This window comes from Panthera tigris, chromosome B1 (assembly GCF_018350195.1).
Source record: "Panthera tigris isolate Pti1 chromosome B1, P.tigris_Pti1_mat1.1, whole genome shotgun sequence".
In the NCBI taxonomy this organism is placed as follows: Eukaryota; Metazoa; Chordata; class Mammalia; order Carnivora; family Felidae; genus Panthera; species Panthera tigris.
This window is the reverse complement of record NC_056663.1, coordinates 142,237,155-142,258,629: the sequence shown is the minus strand read 5'-3', so window position 1 is coordinate 142,258,629 and position 21,475 is coordinate 142,237,155. Positions and strand designations below refer to the sequence as shown.

At 46.1% G+C, this 21,475-nt stretch overlaps 1 protein-coding gene across 3 annotated transcripts in view; it reads left to right on the top strand.

The window, feature by feature from the left end:
- SHROOM3 (shroom family member 3) overlaps positions 1-21,475 on the top strand; it is an 85,728-nt gene that overhangs the window by 29,783 nt on the left and 34,470 nt on the right. For all 3 annotated transcript variants that reach the window (XR_006216933.1, XM_042984347.1, XM_042984346.1), the window contains exons 3-4: positions 9,991-10,122; positions 16,924-20,128. Coding sequence is in view for 2 of the 3 variants with exons in the window: in XM_042984347.1 (XP_042840281.1) it covers positions 10,064-10,122; positions 16,924-20,128 (3,264 nt within the window). In the remaining variant the exon portion in view is untranslated. The remainder of the gene's footprint in view (positions 1-9,990; positions 10,123-16,923; positions 20,129-21,475) is intronic.

Here is a 21,475-nt window from a genome sequence, read left to right as displayed (position 1 = left end):
CTCAGTGTAGCTTGACTCAGTCATGGTTTTCACTTGCTGTATATTTTTGTCATCAGTATTTGGGGCCTATCATTTTCCTGTAAACAGGAAATGCCTAAAAAAGGCATTGTTGTTCAAATACAGATCATCTGTTCCACTATACTAAAGATATAATATCCTTCCCCCCCCCCCAATTACTTGTACAGTGACGCTTAATTGTTCATATTGAATTTGTTTCCTCTTTAAAAGGTGAAAGGGGCAATTTAGCTTTAACTATCAAAATCGCAAGTGCCTATTTTGAGCCAACAATTCTACTTCTGGGAATTTTTGCTGCAATAAGTCTGCATAGATAGAAATCAGTGTATGGGCATGGTTATTCACTGAAGCATTATTTGTAATAGCAAGAGACTAGAAATCAAAAAGTATCTACAGAAAGGGTCTGGTGGGTAAATATGATGTATGCATTCAAGGGAATACCAGGCAGCTAAAAGGAAAAAAATGGTATGAAGAGGCTTTCTAAATACTGAAGAGAAATGGGGTGAGTGGGCTAGGAAATGTGGAGAGTAAGACTTCTCAATGGCTTTGATCTTTTTTTAAGAAAAAAACTATATGAATTCAAAAGAGTACCTATACTTATTCAAAAGAGTACCTCAACTAAACCGGGGAAAATATGAAGATTTGATTAATCTTGGTGATGAGTATGTGGGTGATCTTTATATTAATTTGAATACATTTATATATGTTTGAAGGACTTTATAATTTTAAAACTAGATTAGGAGAAAAAGGGGAAAATAGCAGTGACACACAAAAGGAACCTTAGGAAACATATTTTATCCTGGGCCAAGCATATGGTGTTCAGTAAGTCTATCAGGAAGACCCTCAACCCACATCCATGACACGTTAACTCAGACCTGATTTACAGAATATATTAATATATTGTTTTGGGGGGTCAAAAGTGGGGGGTTAAGACTGGAATCTTGTTAAGTTGGACTTGGTCATCTATTGTTTTTTTGTTTTGTTTTATTCAAGTTCGTTAACGTACAGTGTAGTATTAGTTTCAGGAGTAGAGTTTAGTGATTCATCACTTACATATAACACCCAGTGCTCAACACAAGTGCCCTCCTTAATGCCCATCACCCATTTAGCCCAACCACTCCCCCCCCACCTCCCCTCCAGCAACCCTCAGTTTGTTCTCTGTATTTAAGAGTCTTTTATGGTTTGCCTGGACTTGGTTATCTATTAAAGCATATTGTGTACTAAACAGATGATGGATGGGCAGGTAGGTGGGTTAGTAAGTGGATTAGAAAACCTGATGTTTTATTTGGTAGTGCTGGTAGTCTATCTTGTATTCTTACATATTCAGCTCATGTCTGGTTGATAACTGGCATGGTTTTATAATGTTCGCGCACCCAGAAGAGTAAACTCAAAGTGTCAGTCATAATAGCTCATTGAAGCACAGCATCAACACAAAACTGAACTCTAGCTCTTGGAATTTTTTATGTTCCAAGTTGTGGTTGTTACCTTCTTGATTTATGCAAAGCATACAGATCCTTCAAGGTCATCTGAAGTCCCGCTCTATTTCTAGACCTTTTGGCCAGCTTCAGACCCTATTCCTGATCATGGGCAGCATGTGAGATGTTTGATGCTTACATCCAAAGTCCCTCTAGAGCTTACATGGCCCAGTACCATTTGATGACTTCTCCTACCATCTGCTTTTTGCTCCTAAGGCTTCAGTCACACTGTTGTGCTTCTTGAAAACCCCAGATTTATTCCCACATCAAGGCCTTTGCATTTCATTGTTCCTTCTATCCTAAATACTCTGCCCCCAACTCTTTGCATGGTTTATCATCATCATTTAGGTCTCTGTTCAAATGCCCCTCTCAAAGAGGCTGTCCACAAGCAGGACCCTCATCTCACTCTCACATTACCCAGTTTTATTTCCTTCAGAACCCTTAGAACTGTGTGAAAATATCCTGTTTATCTGCTTACTGTCTGTCTCCCTACTCTGCCCACCCCACCTCATTTACGCTGCTCGTTGCTTAGATGGTAAGAGCACAAGCTCTGGGGCCAGATGTGTGAGTTTAAATATCAGCTCTTTGGGGGGTGCCTGGGTGGCTCAGTCTGTTAAGCGTCCGACTTCGGCTCAGGTCATGATCTCACGGTCTGTGGGTTCGAGCCCCTCATCGAGCTCTGTGCTGACAGCTCAGAGCCTGGAGCCTGCTTCGGATTCTGTCTCCTTCTCTCTGCTCCTCCCCTGCTCGTACTCTGTCTCTCTCTCTCTTTCAAAAATAAATAGAAATTTAAAAAAATTTTTTTAAATAAATATCAACTCTGCTTACCACCCTTGTGACTGTGGACAAGTTGCTTAATTTTTCTTATTTACCTCATTTCCTCATTAATAGCCCTGCACGTAAAGATAGGACAAAGAGTAAGTGAGAAAATAGGCATCAAGTGTCTAGAATGGTGCTTGGCACTCAGCAGGCACTCAGGTATTTTTTGAATGAATGATTAAGTCTGATTCTGTTTAACACTTTTTCTTGCATCTAAGACTCCCCAGCAAGATTGTAAGCTCCTTGTGGCCATCTCAGAACTCCCAACTAGAATTCATCGGAGTAGAAGGCACACAGTAGGTGATCAACGAAAACTGCTTGAAATACCTGAACTTCTTTATTATAGATTTCTCAGAAATATGCTCTGCATTCCTGACTCTGTGTTAGGACAAAATCATCTAAGAAGGACACCATGTCACTTGCTAGTTCCAGTTTCATCAGCCTACCCATCCCACGCAGTTAAGCTTCCTTGTTTGTGGTTAGGAATGCAACAAAAGGGCTTTGTTTGAATTACACCCACACACAAAACTCAGTCTGCTCAAAATTTAAAATTAAATTGTCTTCTGACCCTTATTGATATGCTCATGATGTAATGCCCTTTAGGAAAGTATTTCCTTATCTTCTTAAAGATCAAAGTGATCCCAAAATATGAAAGCATGCTGTGCTCTTTAGGAATGTTTATTAAATTATTTGCATCATTGAAAAAGTCAGTAAACAGCTGTTTGACTTTTTTTTTTGTTATCTCCAGCTATTTTTAAAATGCTGTGCTTTTAAATAGGTAATACAAGCGCATGATACACAATTCAAAGGTTACAAAAGGAAATAACAGTGAAAAAAATAAGTTTTCCTGCCCAGAGGCACTCATTTTCCTAGTTTCACAAGCATCACTCCAGAAATATTCTTTTCACTAAGACCTGTTAGGGGTTACGTATATTTTTATATTTTCTCTTGCATACTGCATCATACTGTACTCACAACCTTATAGTTGTCATAGATTTTGGAGATCTTTACATATCAATTATGTATAGAGCTACTCCATTCTTTTAATGGCCACAAAAGTATTCTGTTTTATGGATGTACTGCAAAGATTTAACTGGTCTGCTACTGATGAGCATTTAGCTTGTTTTTCAATCTTTTGATAGATGTGTTATTTAAAAAAATTTTTTGGGGGTGCCTGGGTGGCTCAGTCGGTTGAGCTTCCGACTTCGGCTCAGGTCATGATCTTGCGGTTCGTGAGTTCGAGCCCCGCGTCGGGCTCTGTGCTGATAGCTCAGAGCTTGAAGCCTGCTTCAGATTCTGTGCCCCCCTCTCTCTACGCACCACCCCTCTTGTGTTCTCTCTGTTTCAAAAATGAAGAAACATAAAAAAATTTTTTTTTCTAGGGGTGCGTGGGTGGCTCAGTCGGTTAAGCATCCGACTTCAGCTCAGGTCATGATCTCGCGATTTGTGGGTTTGAGCCTCGCGTCCGGCTCTGCTGACAACCTGGAGCCTGCTTCAGATTCTGTGTCTCCCTCTCTCTCTCTGCCCCTCCCCTGTTCATGCTCGCTTTCTCTCTTTCAAAAATAAACATTTTTTAAAAATTAAAAAAAAATTTTTTTCTAGATGTTGCCAGACTGCTCTTTCTTCAGGTTGTGCTGATGTATACTTCCCCTAGCAAGGTGTAAGAGTCACTGGGCTCCATTCTGGTCCTCGTTTTTATTGTTCTTTTACCTCATTTCATCACTTCACTGCCCACGTGGAAGAATCTTATAAAAAAAGAACTTCTCTCTGAAGCCTTCTCCCAACAGATGCATTTTTGTTTTTTAAGACCTTTTGTTTGTTTGTTTCAAGATCACTCTGTTCTTAATGTCTTAGACCTGTGGTGAGACCTGACACCCCACCCAAGGGCCAATAGTTACGTGTCCAAGCTCCAGAGAGAAAAATCTCTCCAAGTTGGGTTTCCTGCCTTGGCATTACAAGTCTTGGACATTTATTTTATCTTTACTGTAGGAATTATTTCTTTGTGATGTATTATTTACTGTAGGAATTCCTTCTTTTGGTCTCCCTACCAGGATGTAAGCTCCTTAAGGGCATATCTTAGTATTAATTCTTAGTTATTAACTCTTAGTTATAAATGCTCATCAAATTTTAGCTCTTCTGGTCTCACTGTTATGTGCCTTGAGCCCCGACCTGCCACATCAACCCCCTCATGTTTCCCTCTTCTGCCATCATCATAATGAAAATAGAGGACATTGGGTGTGAAATCTCTCTGACTCGCCTCCCATCTGCCCTCTTTCATACTTAGGAGCATCAACATCTTACCTCCTACTTTCTTATTTCAGTGGAACTGCCTTTACGCATACATAAATGAGGTATACTGCCCACATGTACTGTAGAATGCCATCCCTTCCTACTTTCTCATGAGTCTTGAGGAGTGTCCTCTTTGTCCTGTATCCTTAGCTCCCTGTCTCACATAAACTTGTTTATACTTCTCTGTTTAAAATAGGGGTCCCCGGGAGGCTCAGTTGGTTAAGCATCTGACTTTGGCTCTGGTCATGATCTCATGGTTCATGAGTTCAAGCCCCGCCATTGGGCTCCATGCACAAGCAACTGAGCCACCCAGGTGCCCCATGATCGGTTATCTCTTTAAGTTCACTGCCACTGCGTTAAGTGCTAGACCCTCATTATCTTTTACCCTGGCCAAGAGAAAAGCCTCCAGTCTTGTCTCTCTCAAATGTATTCTCCTTGTCATTGTCAGGATCTTACCGAAACCCATATTTGAACATGCTCCTCCCTGGCTAAGGTTCTTTGGTGGCTTCCAAATCCACAGGACACTGTCCAGACTGTCTAGTGAAGCCTGTTAAGATGTGGCCCCTCCTACCTCATCACCTTTATCTACTGTTCTTCCCTTTACTCATCGTCTCCTCTCCAGCTTCTTTGTGTTGTTTTACCATATTCTTGTACATCTCCATGCATTAGTCATGCTATTCTAGCTAGATGGCCTTCCTTTCCCTACCCTCTTCCATCTGGAAAACCTTCCTTTCCCCACCCTCTTCCATCTGGAAAACCTTTCATGATCTAGGTTAAAGTGAAGCTTTCTCACAGTGTTAGTGAGTCCCTCCCCTGTGTTTACCAAGTATCTTGTATGGGTCTCAATCGTGGAGCCCATCGCATCCCAGGTTACTTGGCCATCCTCCTCTATACTGTGAATTATGTGGGTCTACTGATCCTTTGTTGTTCTTTGTATCCCCACTGCCAGCATAGTGACTAGGATATAGAAAGTCTCCCTGGATGTCTCCTGAATGAATGGGAAAGAAACCAAAGAAAGGTTTCATGGGTTACATTTTTTTGAAAAGCCTCGCTCTTGCCTCCAAAGCACAAGGAGAAATTTTCTTCCCTTAATGTAGGTGAAACAGCTCCACTTGTCTTCACTGTTCTGTGCACAGCCTCCTTGTACACCTCAGTCTGATTCAGAACTTTCAGTGGGATGTCTGACCCTTCATGAAGGTGCTGTACTAACTGATATACGAAGTCTGGGTGAGTAGATTGCACTTCAGGGCACCTCCTCTCTTTTTTCCTTTGAGATTTCAGACTAGAGGGCTTCTCCGGAACTCCTGAAATTATTGGAAAACAGTAGCTCACACCTCATCTCCTTGACTAGAAGCGAGATGTTTCTGTAGAGCCTTTTGAGTTTATCAGGGCCTGTCCATTTCTCTTGGGCAGGGAAGGCTTCTTGGCACCAGTGTTTTTAGGTAGGTGTGGTCAGATACCGCTGGTGGATGAAGCTGCTGAAGGGTCATCCCTAGGATTACCACCCTCAGGTGCCGGGCCAACCTCACTCTGCAGCTATATCCATTGGCTTCTCAAAGTCCCTAGTCACAGGTCCTGCCAACTCCTCTCCCTAGGTAACCAGACATGAGGTGGGAAGATGACACTTTATTCTTTCTCCGTATGTATTTTGGACCCATTTGGATCATTTGAACCCATATGAAATGTCTCCAGGTGCCTCATGCAAAAAAAAGGCTTTATATTTTTTCAGCAAGTTCTCGGCTTTTCCTTTATGGTTATTCAGTAACATCTCTTGAGTGTCTGAAGTCATAGGCAACTGGGTTTCAATCCTGACTGTGGGACTTAGGGCTGTGTGATTTGAGCCAGCCACTGAGGGGCTTGGGGCACCAGAAAGGATTTCTAATCCCTGGATGGAACTGGAAGACAAAGCAGGAAATCTAAGTCACTGAGGAATTGAGGTTCCAGGGAGGTAGCCTGGCTTTGAGGAGCTAGGTGAGGAGCCAGTTTCTGGGAGGCTGTGTGTCCAAGGTCAGAGGGAAGCTAGCAGCAAGAAAGGCAAACTGTGGAGACACTGAGCCATTAACCTGGGGCTCCCAGATGGCCCCTCTGAGAAGAGGGCAGGTTCAACTTTGGGGCAGAGGGTATGGGTTGCCTGGGACCTGTTAGGGGGATTAGAGAGGTATGGGGGCAAAGAGCCAGACAGTTGTAATATTTTGCCTTCCACTGTTGATCTCCTGACTTTGCACCCTACTTTCTCTCTTTTGCCCCAAGACTGTGCTATTACTTGCTTTCATTCTTTCCTAGCTTCCAGGTGGGCAAGGTCTGTTCCCTGTTGGCCCGTGTTTACTTCCCTGACCAGAGGTCATGGCCACTGCCCTGGCAGCTCCCTGCTTCACCACTGTGGCCAGGGTCCTCCAGGCTGTGAGCACCATAACTCTCTGCTGTAATGATCTACTCTTAGATCTACCTTCTAGATCTACCTTCCTGGGGAGCTCAGATGTGGGTGACTCTGTGCCATCAACAGTTCCTGCCCATTCCCCTTGCCTCCACCATTCACTCCAGGCTTCTCTCACCCCTTTCCTGTCCTGCATTGTAGATCTCCCTGATGGGGTTGTCTCCCTACCCTCTAGTCTTTACCAGTTCTTTAATAATGAATGCTGGAAGATAATCATACTTAACATTCGTTGAGCTCTACTATGTGCCGGTACATGACCTCATTTTTAATCTTACAAAACCCTGTGAATAGGTTCTGTTATAATCTGCCTTTTACAGATGAGGTAGCTCAGAATGGTTAAGAAATTTACCACCAGTTTTTAGCTTTTGGATTTGAGGTATCAGCATTAGAATCCAGGTCTGTCTGATCCCAGAGCTGATCACCTTTGGCCACATTCCACCTTCTGTCTATCCCCAGTGTTTTATCAAGAGAGATTTCCATTTTTCTCACTTTCCTTGGCCCATGTGGCAACACAGATGTTAGCATATGACTATATGTTCCTCAGTTCAATCAGCATTTACTGACTGACAGCTAAAAATCTTGTGTGTCTGTATCTCTTGCTTCACAGAAGACCATTTTCCTATCCTTTCCTATTTTTCTTCAGAAGAAAATATGTGCACTTTTGGGAAATCATTATCTCTCTTGCAGTCCTCCCTACACTCTTACAGATTTTAAAAGTTATTTCAGATTAAAATGAGGCTAATACAGCCTCTTTGATTAATGTCTTCATTTTTTTACATGAACAAAGGCTCAGAGAGGGAAAGTAATTTATACAGAGTCATACAGCAAGTTAATAAAGTCAGGGTAAGAACCCATGTCTTGACACCTGGCCTAATACTATTCTGATATACTTAACACTTTTGAAATTTGACTCATATTGGGGGAACGGTTTTTTCATTTAATTTAGCAAATGCCAATCTATCGTTTCATAGAAAAGAAACAGGTGTGTGTACTTTCAGCTTTATTTTCAGTGTATCAAAATGCACTCCTGGATCTCATACACGTGTTTCTAAACTGCAGAAAAATGCCCCTGCGTTCCTACAGTTCAAACGTTTTCAGCATGAGATACCCTAGCACACCTCACTTTTTTGCCAAAAGTACGGCACAGCCCCTCTCTCCTGACTCTGACCTTCTATAGCAGTGTAATCCTTACCAAATTTATTCTTCAGTATCGTAGCTAAAGGACACCCATTTTTTTCCGTTTGGCTTTGTCAGCTCTTTGTGTTATAAAGGCAGGATATTTAAAAGTTGAAGTCCTTGACTTGCAAAATGAAAAACTATTTTCGAGAACATCTTGCCGTTTAGACCATGTAGCTTAGAGCAGTGTTAACCCTGAGGTAGCTGCTAATTTTTATGTAGTTCTTACCAAGAAATTAAAATAATGTAATTTATCCAGCATCAGGATAGGACAGAGGACTTCAAAATCACCAGAAAGCTTCTTACCATACAGCCACACAAAGTCCCTTGGGAGGTGGCAAGGAATTACTGCTCCCATTTTCATATATGGGTAAGCAGAGACCAACAAACAGCAAGGCAGCTCTGTGTGCTTTAAATTAATAAAGCATAAAACGTTAACATACAAGGAATCTAGGTGAAGGTGAAATTCATTCTTTTTTTTCTTCCAGTTTTTATTGGGATATAATTAGTGTGTAACATTGTATAAGTTTAAGGTGTACAATATACTGGTTTGATACATTTATAAATTGCAGAATGATTCCCTCCATAGTATTAGCCACTCGTCCATCCTGTCACGTAGTTACAATTTCTTTTTTGTCTGAGAACATTTAAGATCTAATCTCTTACCAACACGCAAGTGTATGATACAGTATTATTAGTTATAATCACCATGCTGTACATTAGATCCCCAAACCTGTAAATCTTATAAAGTTTGTGCTCTTTAACCAAATCTTCCCCTTTCTCCCATCTCCCCAGCCTCTAGCTACCAATACTGTTATTCTGAATTGTCTTTTTAATTTTTTTATTTTTTAAATATTTTTTAAATGTTGACTCATTTTTTAGAGAGAGAGACAGAGACAGAGTGCAAGCAGGGGAGGGACAGAGAGAGACACACAGAATCAGAAGCAGGCTCCAGGCTCCCAGCTGTCAGCACAGAGCCCAATGTGGGGGTCGAACTCACGAACCACGAGATCATGATCTGAGCCGAAATTGGACGCTCATCTGACTGAGCCACCCAGGTGCCCCTGAGTTTGTCTTTTTTAAAAAGATTCCACATAGAAGTAAGATTGTACGGTATTTATCTTTGTCTGCCTTATTTCACTTAGCATTATGCCCTCAAGGTCCATCCAAGTTGTTGCAAATGGCAGGATCTGCTACTTTGTCATGGCTGAGTAATCCACCGTGTGTGTGTGTGTGTGTGTGTGTGTGTGTGTGTGTGTGTGTGTATCACATCTTCTCCATTCATCAGGTGATAGACGCTTGGATTCTTTCCATATATTGGCTCTTGTGAGTAATGCTGCAGTGAACCTGGGAGAGTAGATATCTCTGTAAGATCCTGATTTCAGTTTCTTTGGATATACACCCAGAAGTGGGGTTGCTGGATCATATGGTAGTTCTATTTAATTTTTTTAAGGAATCTCCATACTGTTTTTCATAGTGACTACCAATCTGCATTCACATAGTGCACTAGAGTTTGTGTGGAAATTCTTTATACTAAGTTACAACATTTTTAGGTAAGTCTGAAATCATGTCAAAATGAAAGTAAAAATATTATAAAGCAGAGAGGAGCAATGGTTAGTAAGAGAAATAAGCAGTAAGTTATACTTTCCAATATTTACTTAATTATTTTTGATCTCTAAGGCTACAGCAGTCTCTGCTTTTCAACCAGTAAATCACATCGGTGACGAGACTCCGCTGAGAATGCTCCTGATGTTGAGAGGTCTCTCTCCCATGTCTCCTCAGGCGCAGCGACCCTGCAGGCCGCCCTCACTCTTGGCATTTAACCAAATTGGGAGAGAACCAACCAGAGGGCAGCATGATGCAAATCACTCCGGGCACGATCGGCAGTCCTTGGCCCCAAAGGTACCATTCCAGGTAAGTGACCCAGCCGAGATGCAGGGCTTTGCTTCTTTCAGAGCTCTTGTTCCCAGAAAAGGTGTTCTTCCGTTTTGAGAACATTTCTTTACCCTCAACCTGAGGATCAAACCTCTCTATCCACCACCTTCCTCTTCCTCTTCCTCTTCAAACTCTTAATGTATATGTCACCTTCATACCCTGGGCTAGACTGGCAGGAAGGGAGGCCATGTGAGATCATTGCAGGGTCTGCTCATTCTCAGTCAGACCTTTCTCAATTGCACATTGTAGCACTTCACTAGAAAAACTGACAAACTTCTTTCCTTAGTGCTTAATGTCCTTCTCAACCCAGTATGTGTCTGCTTTTTATGGAGTGATTTTATTCATGTATTTGAACTCCTTACTTGCTTTATATCCTTGTGTTAAGGCTAGTTATCCAACTTAGCTCCAACCAAAAAAACGAACACACTTAAGGGCTACTCAGTGTGCACTCCTGTGATTATCTCCTGTGATACACACCTTCATCTCCACCTTTAAAACAGATACAGTATTCTTTTATTTTTTTTAATGTTTACTTATTTTTGAAGGAGAGCGAGCGAGAGAGCGAGCGAGCGTGCGCATTAGCGGGGGAGGGGCAGAGAGAGAGGGAGACACAGAATCTGAAGCAGGTTCCAGGCTCCGAGGTGGCAGCACAGAACCCGATGCGGGGCTCGAACCCAGGAGCCGTGAGGTCATGACCTGAGCCGAAGTCGGACGTTTAACCGACTGAGCCACCCAGGTGCCCCTAAAACAGGTACGTTATTCTTAACCCCATTTTACAGAACCTGAAATTGAAGCTTCGAGAGACAAATTTGTCGAAAGTCAAACAATTGATCAGGACCTGAGTCCAGACTCAAGTCCAAGCCAGGTGTCAGAGCCCTTGTGCATAACCGAGTTATACTTTCTCTGCTTTTCTAGTCATTGTGTCAGTCAAGGTTCAGTCAGAAAAAGGCAAGGCCACCACCAGTGTCACGGGAGAAGGGATTTATTGTAGTAATCAGATCTTACACAACTGAGAGGGACTGGGGAGAAGAAAGCCAAACTTGACCATCCAGACATATTAAAGTACTCAGTCAGGACTCCCCTACATTTATGACAAACTCAGAATCCATGCAAATTAGAATCCATTTTCTGATGCCAGGGAGTTAGACTCTCGCTTAGGACTTTTTGAAAGTGCTTGGATAAGGGTAACGGCAGAGAGGTGGGACGGTCAAGAGAATATGGGTCCTACATACAAATGAGATACAAGTGCTGATGAGTCAGGTGGGGGAGGGGGTGACTTCTGGAAGGATTACTTAACTGACAGATGGTGGCTCTGCATTTAGCAAGGACAGGACTCAGAGCTGTTAACACTCAGGTCTGGTCAAATCAAGAGCCAATTCCTAGACTTCTCATGGACAGACATGGCTCCTAGCACATCTGGGTAGGTTTCAGGTCATAGAAAAGAATTTCCTGGTGACCCTCCTTGTTACAGACACTCCTCTCCCTTGTCCATGTCCCTCCCAATAACCTTGAAAAAATTTATTCTTGCCATCTAAGCTCAGAGAACAGGGCCCACCAGCAGGGTGCTGTTGGTACCCAGGCACAGCGTTTTCACTCTCTGGGCCTTTAGAAGAATAGGGGCGCCTGCGTGGCTCAGCCGGTTAAGTGTCCAACTTCAGCACAGGTTATGATCTCGTGGTTCGTGAGTTCGAGCCCTGTATCCAGCTCTGCGCTGACAGCTCAGAGCCTGGAGCCTGCTTCAGATTCTGTGTCTCCGTCTCTCTCTGCCCCTCCCCAGCTTGTGCTCTGTCTCTCTCTCTCTCTCTCTCTCTCTCTCTCAAAAATGAATAGATATTAAAAAAAATTAGAAGGTTAGATGTGGAGGGCCTTGCAGTGTGAAGGAAAGAAGGCACGGTGATACGGTACTTGGGCTTTTAAGTCAAACCTAGGTTCAAATCCCAACTTCACCACCTACTGGATGAGCTTGAGCAAATCATTTAACCTCTTTGATCTTGTTTTTCTTGTCTATAAGATGAAATTAATAATACGTATCCCATTTGATCACAGTGAGGATTAAACAGAACATGTAAAACATTTAGTGCAGTTCCTGCAACATAATAAGCATTCAGTAATTTTGACAATGATAATAATTAGGCTGAAGACTTACCAGAGGCACAGTGAAACCTGATAATAAATGTTAAGGTTAATGGCATAAACCAGCATGTGCATAAAATGCAACTGTGCATTACCAGAGTGTTCCTAAAGAGTGGAGCCCTGTGGGGCCTCCTCACGCCTACGCTGCACCAGAGCCCCTAAATCTGGTCATACTGTGACCTGAAAAATATGGGCCGAAGTTAAGACTACTGTAGCCAGCGCTCAGAAGAGCTGCGTGCGGGAACTGTGGTGAGCTCCAGGAGGCCGCCACAGAATGGCAGAGCGGGCTTCAGAAGGGCAGTAGCTCCGAAGAATGCATTTCTGCATGTCCTGCTTCCTCCTTCCTGTCCAACCTCCAGAGGGGCTTCAGTAGGTCGATCTATCGCCGTGCCCCTCTAACACAAGCTTCAGGACAGATCCCCCCGACCGTCTGCACAAAGCACAGTGTGGGCTACAAAGGAAGAAAGGCAAGCTCACATTACCCACAGCGCTACAGACCTGGGTATGCTCTTCTTCCCCGGCACGGGTCACCCTGTGGTCTGGTGTGTCTGGTCCACACCTCAGGCTTGCAGCTTCGCCGAGGGCTTCACCCCAACTCTGTTCCCCTCAGAGGGCCTGAGGTTGGTGGCTGTCGATGGAGAAGTGCTTCCGGCACGTTTCCAAGGAGCACAGTGGTCTGGTGTGCCGAACCAGTTGGGTGGCATCCCTCTGGTAGCCCTCCTTTAGTTCTAGAAACCCAATCTCAGTCCTAAGTTTATGGATCCGTTTGTCATTAAGAAGCGGGAGAATCAGGGAGCTTGGGGCAGAGGGAAGCACAGGACAAGTAATTTTAACTGCCTGCGAGCTGGTTTAGATCTGAATTTCACTGAAACTGTATTGCAGCTGCTTCCTGTCAGACCCAAGTCACTGTCTTTTTGCTGTTCTACAGAAACCACACGATGGTCCTAAGTAGTTAAAGTACTTCAGAAGAGATCTTGAAAAGTCAGGTAATCCAGCCCCCTCACAGGAGGCTGAAGTAACAGTATCAAAATGCTAAAGAACCAGTACTGTGTCTCAGATGGTTTCTAGTTATTGAGGGTATAATGCTGAATGAGACATAAAAAGCCCCTACCCTGTAATATTTGTGTACCAAGGTCTGTTCCATGGAATGATAATCCATTTAGATGCTTTTTGGAAAAAAGTTTCTAGGACCAACAGAGACTGTAAGATCATGACCTGAGCCGAAATCAAGAGATGGACGCTTAACCAACTGAGCCACCCCGGCGTCCCTAGAAAATACTTTCAAACACCCACAATAAAGAGTAATATTACAAGAACACATGGATCTACCACAGAATTAACATCTTGTCATATTTGCTTCAGATCTTAAGCATTACAGACACAACTGAAGTCTCTTTCATACAATGAAAGGAATAAAAGGTAACCTTGAGTAGTGGTAAGTGCTGTGAAGGAAGTAAGCAGACTAATGGGGAAGAATGGAGGAGATGCTCTTTAGATAGTTCCAGGAAATCTTCCCTCAAGTAGAGACTTGAGTAAAGGGAAGAAGTGAGCCAGGAGAAGAGCATAGTGTGTGGCGGGAGCAGTGGGTACAAAGGCCCTGAGACATGGGGATGCCTTTCATGGGTCTGAGTTACAGTAAAGAGGCCATTGCACTGGAATGCAGTGATCGAGAGGAGTCTAATAGAAAATGAGGTTGAGAGCTAGCCAGACCACAGTAAGAAGCTTGACATACTTATCTTGACAGTAAGGCTGTCTCTGTGGGCTGGAACCGTTGCAGGGAATGAAGACCTCATTCCAAGTTGTTCTTCCCCACTATTAAAAGTACCATCTTGGGGGGTGCCTGGGTGGCTCAGTTGGTTAGCATCTGACTTTGGCTCAGGTCATGATCTCACAGTTCATGGATTCCAGCCCCACACAAGGCTCTGTGCTGACAGCTCAGAACCTGAGCTTCAGATTCTGTGTGTGTGTGTGTGTGTGTGTGTGTGTGTGTGTCCCTTCCCCACTTGCATTCTATCTCTCTGTCTCTCTCAAAAATAAACATTAAAAAAAATTTTTTTTAAAGTGCCATCTTGGAAGCAGGAATGGCAAAGATAATCAAAATGACTACTTCCAGAAAGTGGCAGAAGAACTTTGCAGAGGGTGATGTCAGCACACTCGTGGCATAGCATACCGATTGGTCATACTCCCCACGAAGCTTGGGAAGGGGGATTCCAAAGGGGTGGAGCTCTCCCCGAGTAGCAAAGAGCATGTTGCAGTCCTCACATGGTGCATTCCACCTGAGGTGTGGTGGCTTAAGTTTCCTTGAGCTCTGTAACCCATTCTGCCCTTGCTCTGCCTAGAGATAGTTCTACCAGTGATTTTGTATTTCTAGACATCATCTACAGTTTGAGATAGGTTAGTGATGACCCTTGTTCCCGCTCAGTAGTGAGAGTTTCAGTTATTCAGTTTATTCTCTTTGACTTTTTGTGTGTTCCCAAGTAGATGTGAATTATCCTTTCAGTGAAAGACTGCTAAAACTCTCAGCAGTTTGGAGGGGGATTGAGTAGTGCCTACCACCTGCATGGAACTGGTGAGCAAAACAGCCATTATGGATATACGGCTTCCATTTCCATTAGAAGTGTTAGCTCTGAATCTATCTTAGAGGAGATAAAGGGAAGCATAAGTGGGTCATGTGGGATTATCCCCAGCTGAGCTGTCATGTACATTTTTAACACAATCTCTTCATTTCAAAGAGCTGGGAAGGGAGGGTGGAGGGGTAAAATCTGGCAGTGACATATGCCATGCCATTGAGTGCCAGGACTGATATCTGTAATCTGGCTGGCTCGTGAGCTGTTCCTTCCTGTCTCCCTTGAATCTCTACCTGTTCCTCCTAAAGTAGGATGCTCCATTCAGTAAACTGACTTTCTCTAAAAAAAGAAGAGTTACATTCTTGAAGTGAGTTGCTGAAAATGTACTCTTCCTTGAATTCCGGTGCCAGTTTTGAGTCAGAATATGGCCCTTTTAGTCTCTTGCCATAGACCCTGGATTTAGGCCAGCCACAAAGCCAATAAGGCACTTCCTTAGCCAATAAAACACTGTATTTACTTACATGAGATCTAGAAATATAGTAATAACACCATGAATTGTAACAGTACTTAAATGCCAACTCATTTAAAAGTAGGAAAGCTTAGGGGCACCTGGGTGGCTCAGTTGGTTAAGCGTCCAACTTTGGCTCAGGTCATGATCTCATGGTTCATGGGTTCGAGCCCCGTGTTGGGCTCTGTGCTGACAGCTGAGAGCCTGGAGCCTGCTTCAGATTCTGTGCCTCCCTGTCTCTCTCTGCTCCTTCCCAGTTTGCACTCTGTGTCTTTCTCTCTCTCAAAAATAAATAAAAATATTAAAAAAAAATTTTTTAAGAAAATAGAAAAGCTTAGCAAAAACTTTGAGTGATTTATCCTTCAGCAGAGAGCAGTAAGTCACAAACATTTGAACAGTTTTGAGATTATTGTTTGACTTCTGGACCCTATATTCCTTCCTTATTTATTTTTATTTTATTTTATGTTTCATGTTTATTTATTTATTTTGAGAGAGAGACAGAGCAAGAGCCGGGAAAGGGCAGAGAGAGAGAGGGAGGGAGAGAATCCCACATTGATAGCTAGAGCCCAACACAAGGCTTGAACTCACGAACTGCAAGATCATGACCTGAGCTGAAATCAAGAGTCAGATGCCCAAGTGACTGAGCCACCCAGGTGCCCCCACTTACTTCTTCCTGTATGCCCTCACTCCCCCAACATGCTGGGTGAAGTATATCTTGAGTTTATAATTAAAGCTAATTATAAGTAAGTTTGTTTTGAGGCAACTTTTTGGGGTATGCCATGCCAGGATTGAAAGTCATTCCCCCTCTTGCTGGCAGAGGATTTTGTAAAGGAGAAAGGCTTACCTTTCTGAGTGTATGAAGGAGGCTTTGCTCAGGCTTTGGGAAGTCATTCATAGGGATGGGCTCCCGTGATTAAGGCTTCTTAGTAAGCTTCCCTCTCCTGTTAGCCTTCTCTGACTCCCATTTCTCTGTATTTCTCTCATTCAGCTTTGTGTTTAGCTTTCTCACTACAAACAAATTGTCTCTAGTACAGTCGAGATTCCAGGAAGATTGCCAAGGTGTAGCCCTTCAATTCCATAAAAAGGAAAGATATTAACTAAAAACATACACACGTGCACACTGAGTCTCCCTCACCCGGTTCACGTGCCTGGTCTCTTAGTGAGCTCTTCCTCCTCTTCCCACAAACAGCCCCAAGGGACACAAAATTGCAGTGTCTCTCACCCCTCCTCCTCTTCCTCTCTCCTTTCTTGGCACATGTAGAATGTCATTTGTAGCACGGAGCAAATCACATCAATGTGATTTGGTCACATGGCTTCCTCTCTGCTCCCTGTTCCTCCCCTTGCAAGCCTGGGTGATTAATTAGAGCCACATAGGTTACACTGTCGGGCAATTACTCCTAGTAACAACATACAAGGAGGCCGAGCAAGGCCCAAATATGGCCCTTTTCACCCACCCTTCCAAAAACGAAACATCTTGCACAAGAGTACATTTATAAGCTGGGTCCTGTGCCTGTAAGCCTACCAAATGGTAGCGGCTCATGGTGCTGACTGCTGTGTCTCCCTTTCTTCCAGCTCCTCTACCAGTGACCTCTCCAACTATGACCACGCGTACCTGAGGCGAAGCCCTGACCACTGCAGCTCCCAGGGGAGCATGGAGAGCCTGGAGCCCAGTGGGGGATACCCACCCTGCCATCTTCTCTCCCCTGCCAAGTCCACCAGCAGCATTGACCAGCTCAGCCACCTCCACAACAAGAGAGACTCGGCGTACAGCTCCTTCTCCACCAGCTCTAGCATCCTAGAGTATCCGCCCCCCGGCATCTCTAGCCGGGAGCGTTCAGGCTCCGTGGACACCACTTCTGCCCGGGGCGGCCTCCTAGAAGGGATGAGGCAGGCAGACATTCGCTATGTCAAGACAGTCTATGATCCCCGGAGGGGAGTCTCAGCAGAGTATGAGGTGAACTCGTCAGCCCTGCTTCTCCAAGGGAGGGAGGCCCGAGCATCAGCAGATGGTCAGGGCTATGATAAATGGCACAGTGTTCCTCGGGGCAAGGGGGCGCCCCCCCCATCCTGGAGCCAGCAATGCCCCGGTTCCTTGGAGACGGCCACTTCCAGCCTGGCTCCTAAAGCGGCCGCACCGCTGCCCCCAGCTCGGAGCGACAGTTATGCAGCCTTTCGGCAGCGAGAACGGCCCAACTCTTGGTCTAGCCTTGATCAGAAGCGGTTCTGTCGGCCTCAGGCAAACGTCGCAGCCTCCCTGAAATCTCCCTTCATAGAGGAACAGCTGCATACTGTGCTAGAGAAGAGTCCAGAGAACAGCCCCCCGGCAAAGCCCAAGCATAATTACCCCCAGAAGGCCCAACCTGGCCAACCTCTACTGCCAACTGGCATCTACCCGGTACCTTCTCTGGAGCCACACTTTGCCCAGGTGCCCCAGCCTTCTGTGAGTGGTAACGGCACGCTCTACCCAGCACTGGCCAAGGAGAGTGGGTATACAACTCCCCACGGAGCTTGTGACAAAATGGCTACCTTTGACGAGAATGGGAACCAAAATGGATCTAGCAGGTCTGGGTTTGCCTTCTACCAGCCTCTAGAACCTGATTCAATGTCCCTGGTAGAGAGGAAACCTGAAACTTCAGCCAAATGTGTCCCCTACAGAGTCCATTTCCCTTCAGTACCTGAAAATGAGGAGGATACCTCACTGGAGAGACAGCTCGCCCCTCTCCACGGCAGCAGCCCACATCCCAACGAGAGAAAGAGCACCCACAGCAACAAACCATATTCTAATCACCACAGCCTCAAAGTGGGTGAAGACAAGAGATCTTCCAGGCCCTCAGAGCCCTGGGAGGGTGATTTACACGCAGACCACAATGCCAACCTGCAGCACAGGCTGGAGAGGGAGAGCCTAGGCCAGAGCCCGCCGAACAACTTTGGCAGGACCAAGTCAGCCTTCTCCTCTCTCCAGAACATTCCTGAGAATCTAAGAAGGCAGAGCAGCATGGAGCCAGGAAGAGGGGCCCAGGAGGGCTACCAGGATGGCAGGTCCACCTGTGTAGTCAACAGCAAGGGGGAGGACTCTGGCAGGAAAGCTGTTCCCGATCACAGGAGCCACCTGGACAGGCCAGTTTCCTATCCAAGGCCCGAGGCGAGAACCAGTGCCTTGGCCTCTTTCCCAAGTTCAGACCCAAGGCACGAGGACCCTCCCTCTCCACCCCACCAGCAGACATCCAGTCTGGGCCGGAGGCGGCTCAGCTCCAGCAGCGCCTCGGCTCTGCAGGGCTTTCAGTATGGGAAGCCTCACTGCTCCGTGCTGGAGAAGGTTTCCAAGATAGAGCAGCGAGAACAAGGGAGCCAGAGACCCCTAAGTGTGGGCAGCTCTCATTATGGCCATAACTACAGGCCCAACAGGACCGTTCCAAATCCTCATCCTTTTGGGAAGGACTTTGAGGAGACAAAAGGCAATATCCGTTTTTCCGACTCCACTGAACCCATAGGCAATGGGGAGCAGCAGCACTTCAAAAAGGAGGAGCCAAAGCTGGAAGAGGTTACCCGGCAGCCACACAGTCAGCAGTTGAGGAGGGGTGCGGATGGCGGCTGTGGCCCCCAGCTCCAAGGCAGCGAGCCCCCGAGGCGGGACACGCACCTGCTCCGCAGCCAGAGCACCTTTCAGCTCTTCGGCGAGACGGAGCAGGAGCCCGTGTGGCTGGATGACAGGCCCAGCACGCCCGAGTCGCCGGTGCTGGACGCCCCTTTCAGCCGTGCCTACCGGAACAGCATCAAGGACGCGCAGTCCCGCGTCCTGGGGGCCACCTCCTTTCGACGCCGGGACCTCGAGCCGGGGACACCCGCGGCTTCGAGAGCCTGGCGTCCAAGGCCCGCCTCGGCCCACGTGGGGCTGCGGAGCCCGGAGGCGGCGGCTTCCGCCTCCCCGCACACGCCTCGTGAGCGGCACAGCGTGACCCCGGCCGAGGGCGACCCTGCCCGACCCGCGCTCCCTGCCACCCGAAGGGGGCCGCGCCGTCGCCTGACCCCCGAACAGAAGAAGCGCTCCTATTCGGAGCCCGAGAAGATGAACGAGGTGGGGATCTCGGAGGAGGCCGAGCCGGCGCCCTCGAGTGCGCAGAAGAAGGGGCTGCGTTTCGCCGAGAGCACGGTGGCGGACCGGCGCCGCATCTTCGAGCGCGACGGCAAGGCCTGCTCGACGCTCAGCCTGTCGGGCCCCGAGCTGAAGCAGTTCCAGCAGAGCGCCCTGGCCGACTACATCCAGCGCAAGACCGGCAAGCGGCCCTCCTCCGCCGCCTGCAGCCTCCAGGAGCCCGGGCCACCGCGGGAGCGCGCCCAGAGCACCTACCTGCAGCCCGGCCCCGCGGCGTCCGAGGGCCCCGGCCTCACCTCGGCCTCCAGCCTCTGCTCGCTGCGGGAACCGAGCCTGCAGCTCCGCAGGGAGGCCGCCCTCCTGCCTGCCGCAGCAGCGGCGGGGGACGTGGGGGAGTCCCCACGGGCCCCCAGAGATCGCAGCAGCTCCTTCGCTGGTGGTCATGTCTTTGGGGAACTGCGACGTGGGGACCAAGCCCCGAGGGAGCTGCTCGCTGGAGCTAACTATGGGCCGAAGGGCACCCAGAGGGTGGACAGGACCCCTGGGGAGCCCTCCTCGTGGGGGGCCGCAGCCAGGAGGGCTGGGAAGTCCATGTCTGCTGAAGACCTGCTGGAGCGCTCAGACGTCCTGGCGGTTCCTGTCCATGTGAGATCACGGTCCTCTCCCACTGCAGACAAGCGTCAGGTAAGTGCAACCAGAGGGTCCTAGGATGGGGCCCTTCTGGCCCTGGAGCTTTAGTGAAGCTCCCCTTTAATTTTCCTTTGACATGCAAAAGGGTAGCATTTGTTTTCATGGGGTGATTTCTTTCTGGGTGCCCGGTACCCTTACAGAGATCTAGAGATTGATATGTAGATATATAGAGTTGTATAGGTATCTTATATAGACCCATACATCTTATATAGAGGTATGCATACGTATAGTGTGTGTGTGTGTGTTGTGTGTGTACACGTACACACTTCATTTTAGGAAGTCACCATCTCAGTGCAAGAATGCATGGTTAGGAAAAGTTAGTGATTTTCTTTTTTACAGTGCCCCCCCCCCCCCCACTGTGCAATACAAACTGTGTCTTGGAATTTTAAAGATTTTAGCTTTGCATCCTCTATTAGACTTATGCATTTATAAAACATGTAGAATTACTGACTTTAATAGTTATAGTTATTGAAGTCCTGGCCCTCAGCTAAGTATGCTTTACATTTTTTATCTCATTGATTCTCACAATCATCCTGTGTAGTTATATTACCCACACCAAACCTATGTCTCCCTGCTCCCATCTGGATCCTTTCTGTGCACTGTCTTGGGGAGATAGGAGAATCATACGCTTTCAAATTCTCTCATAAAAGAATGTTCTCATAAAGGTTTCAAACTACTCAAAGTTTATCAAGTGCTTTCCACTGGAAATTTCAGCACAGTTCGCAATAGAACCTGAGCACTAAGTCCCAGGAGTGTATTAATTTCCCTAATTCTCAGTGGCTCCTCGCTGTGCATGCCCTGCAGATCAAAGGCTCACCTCATAGTTCCCTTCCCACCAAAGATGATATCAGGAACTAATATATATATTAGGCATTCATATTTATGTTAGCTCAGGGGAAAACGCCTCCATTGTCCCTTCTCAAATTCTGTTTTCCCCAACAGAGAAGTCCACCATTTAGCAAGCATCTGTAGAACACGTGTTGTATGAAAAGCACTGTATTAGAAGGTTGAAAGAAACACAAAACAAAATAAGGTTCATGCCTTTCTGGGATTCACAACTGAACAAGGACTTGAACTTAACTATAAGTAACTAACATGACTAGTGAATGCTTTGGGAGCAGTGATAAATAATATGCTATAGAGGGGAGAGTTATTAATTCTAACTGAGGGGATCTCAGGGCTTCTCTTGAAGAAGATGGGGTTTTTTGATCATTTCTAAAATTTTTTATTTATCTTTTTAATATGAAATTTATTGTCAAATTGGTTTCCATGCAACACCCAGTGCTCACCCCAACAGGTGCCCTCCTCAATGCCCATCACCCACCCTCCCGCCCCTCCCAC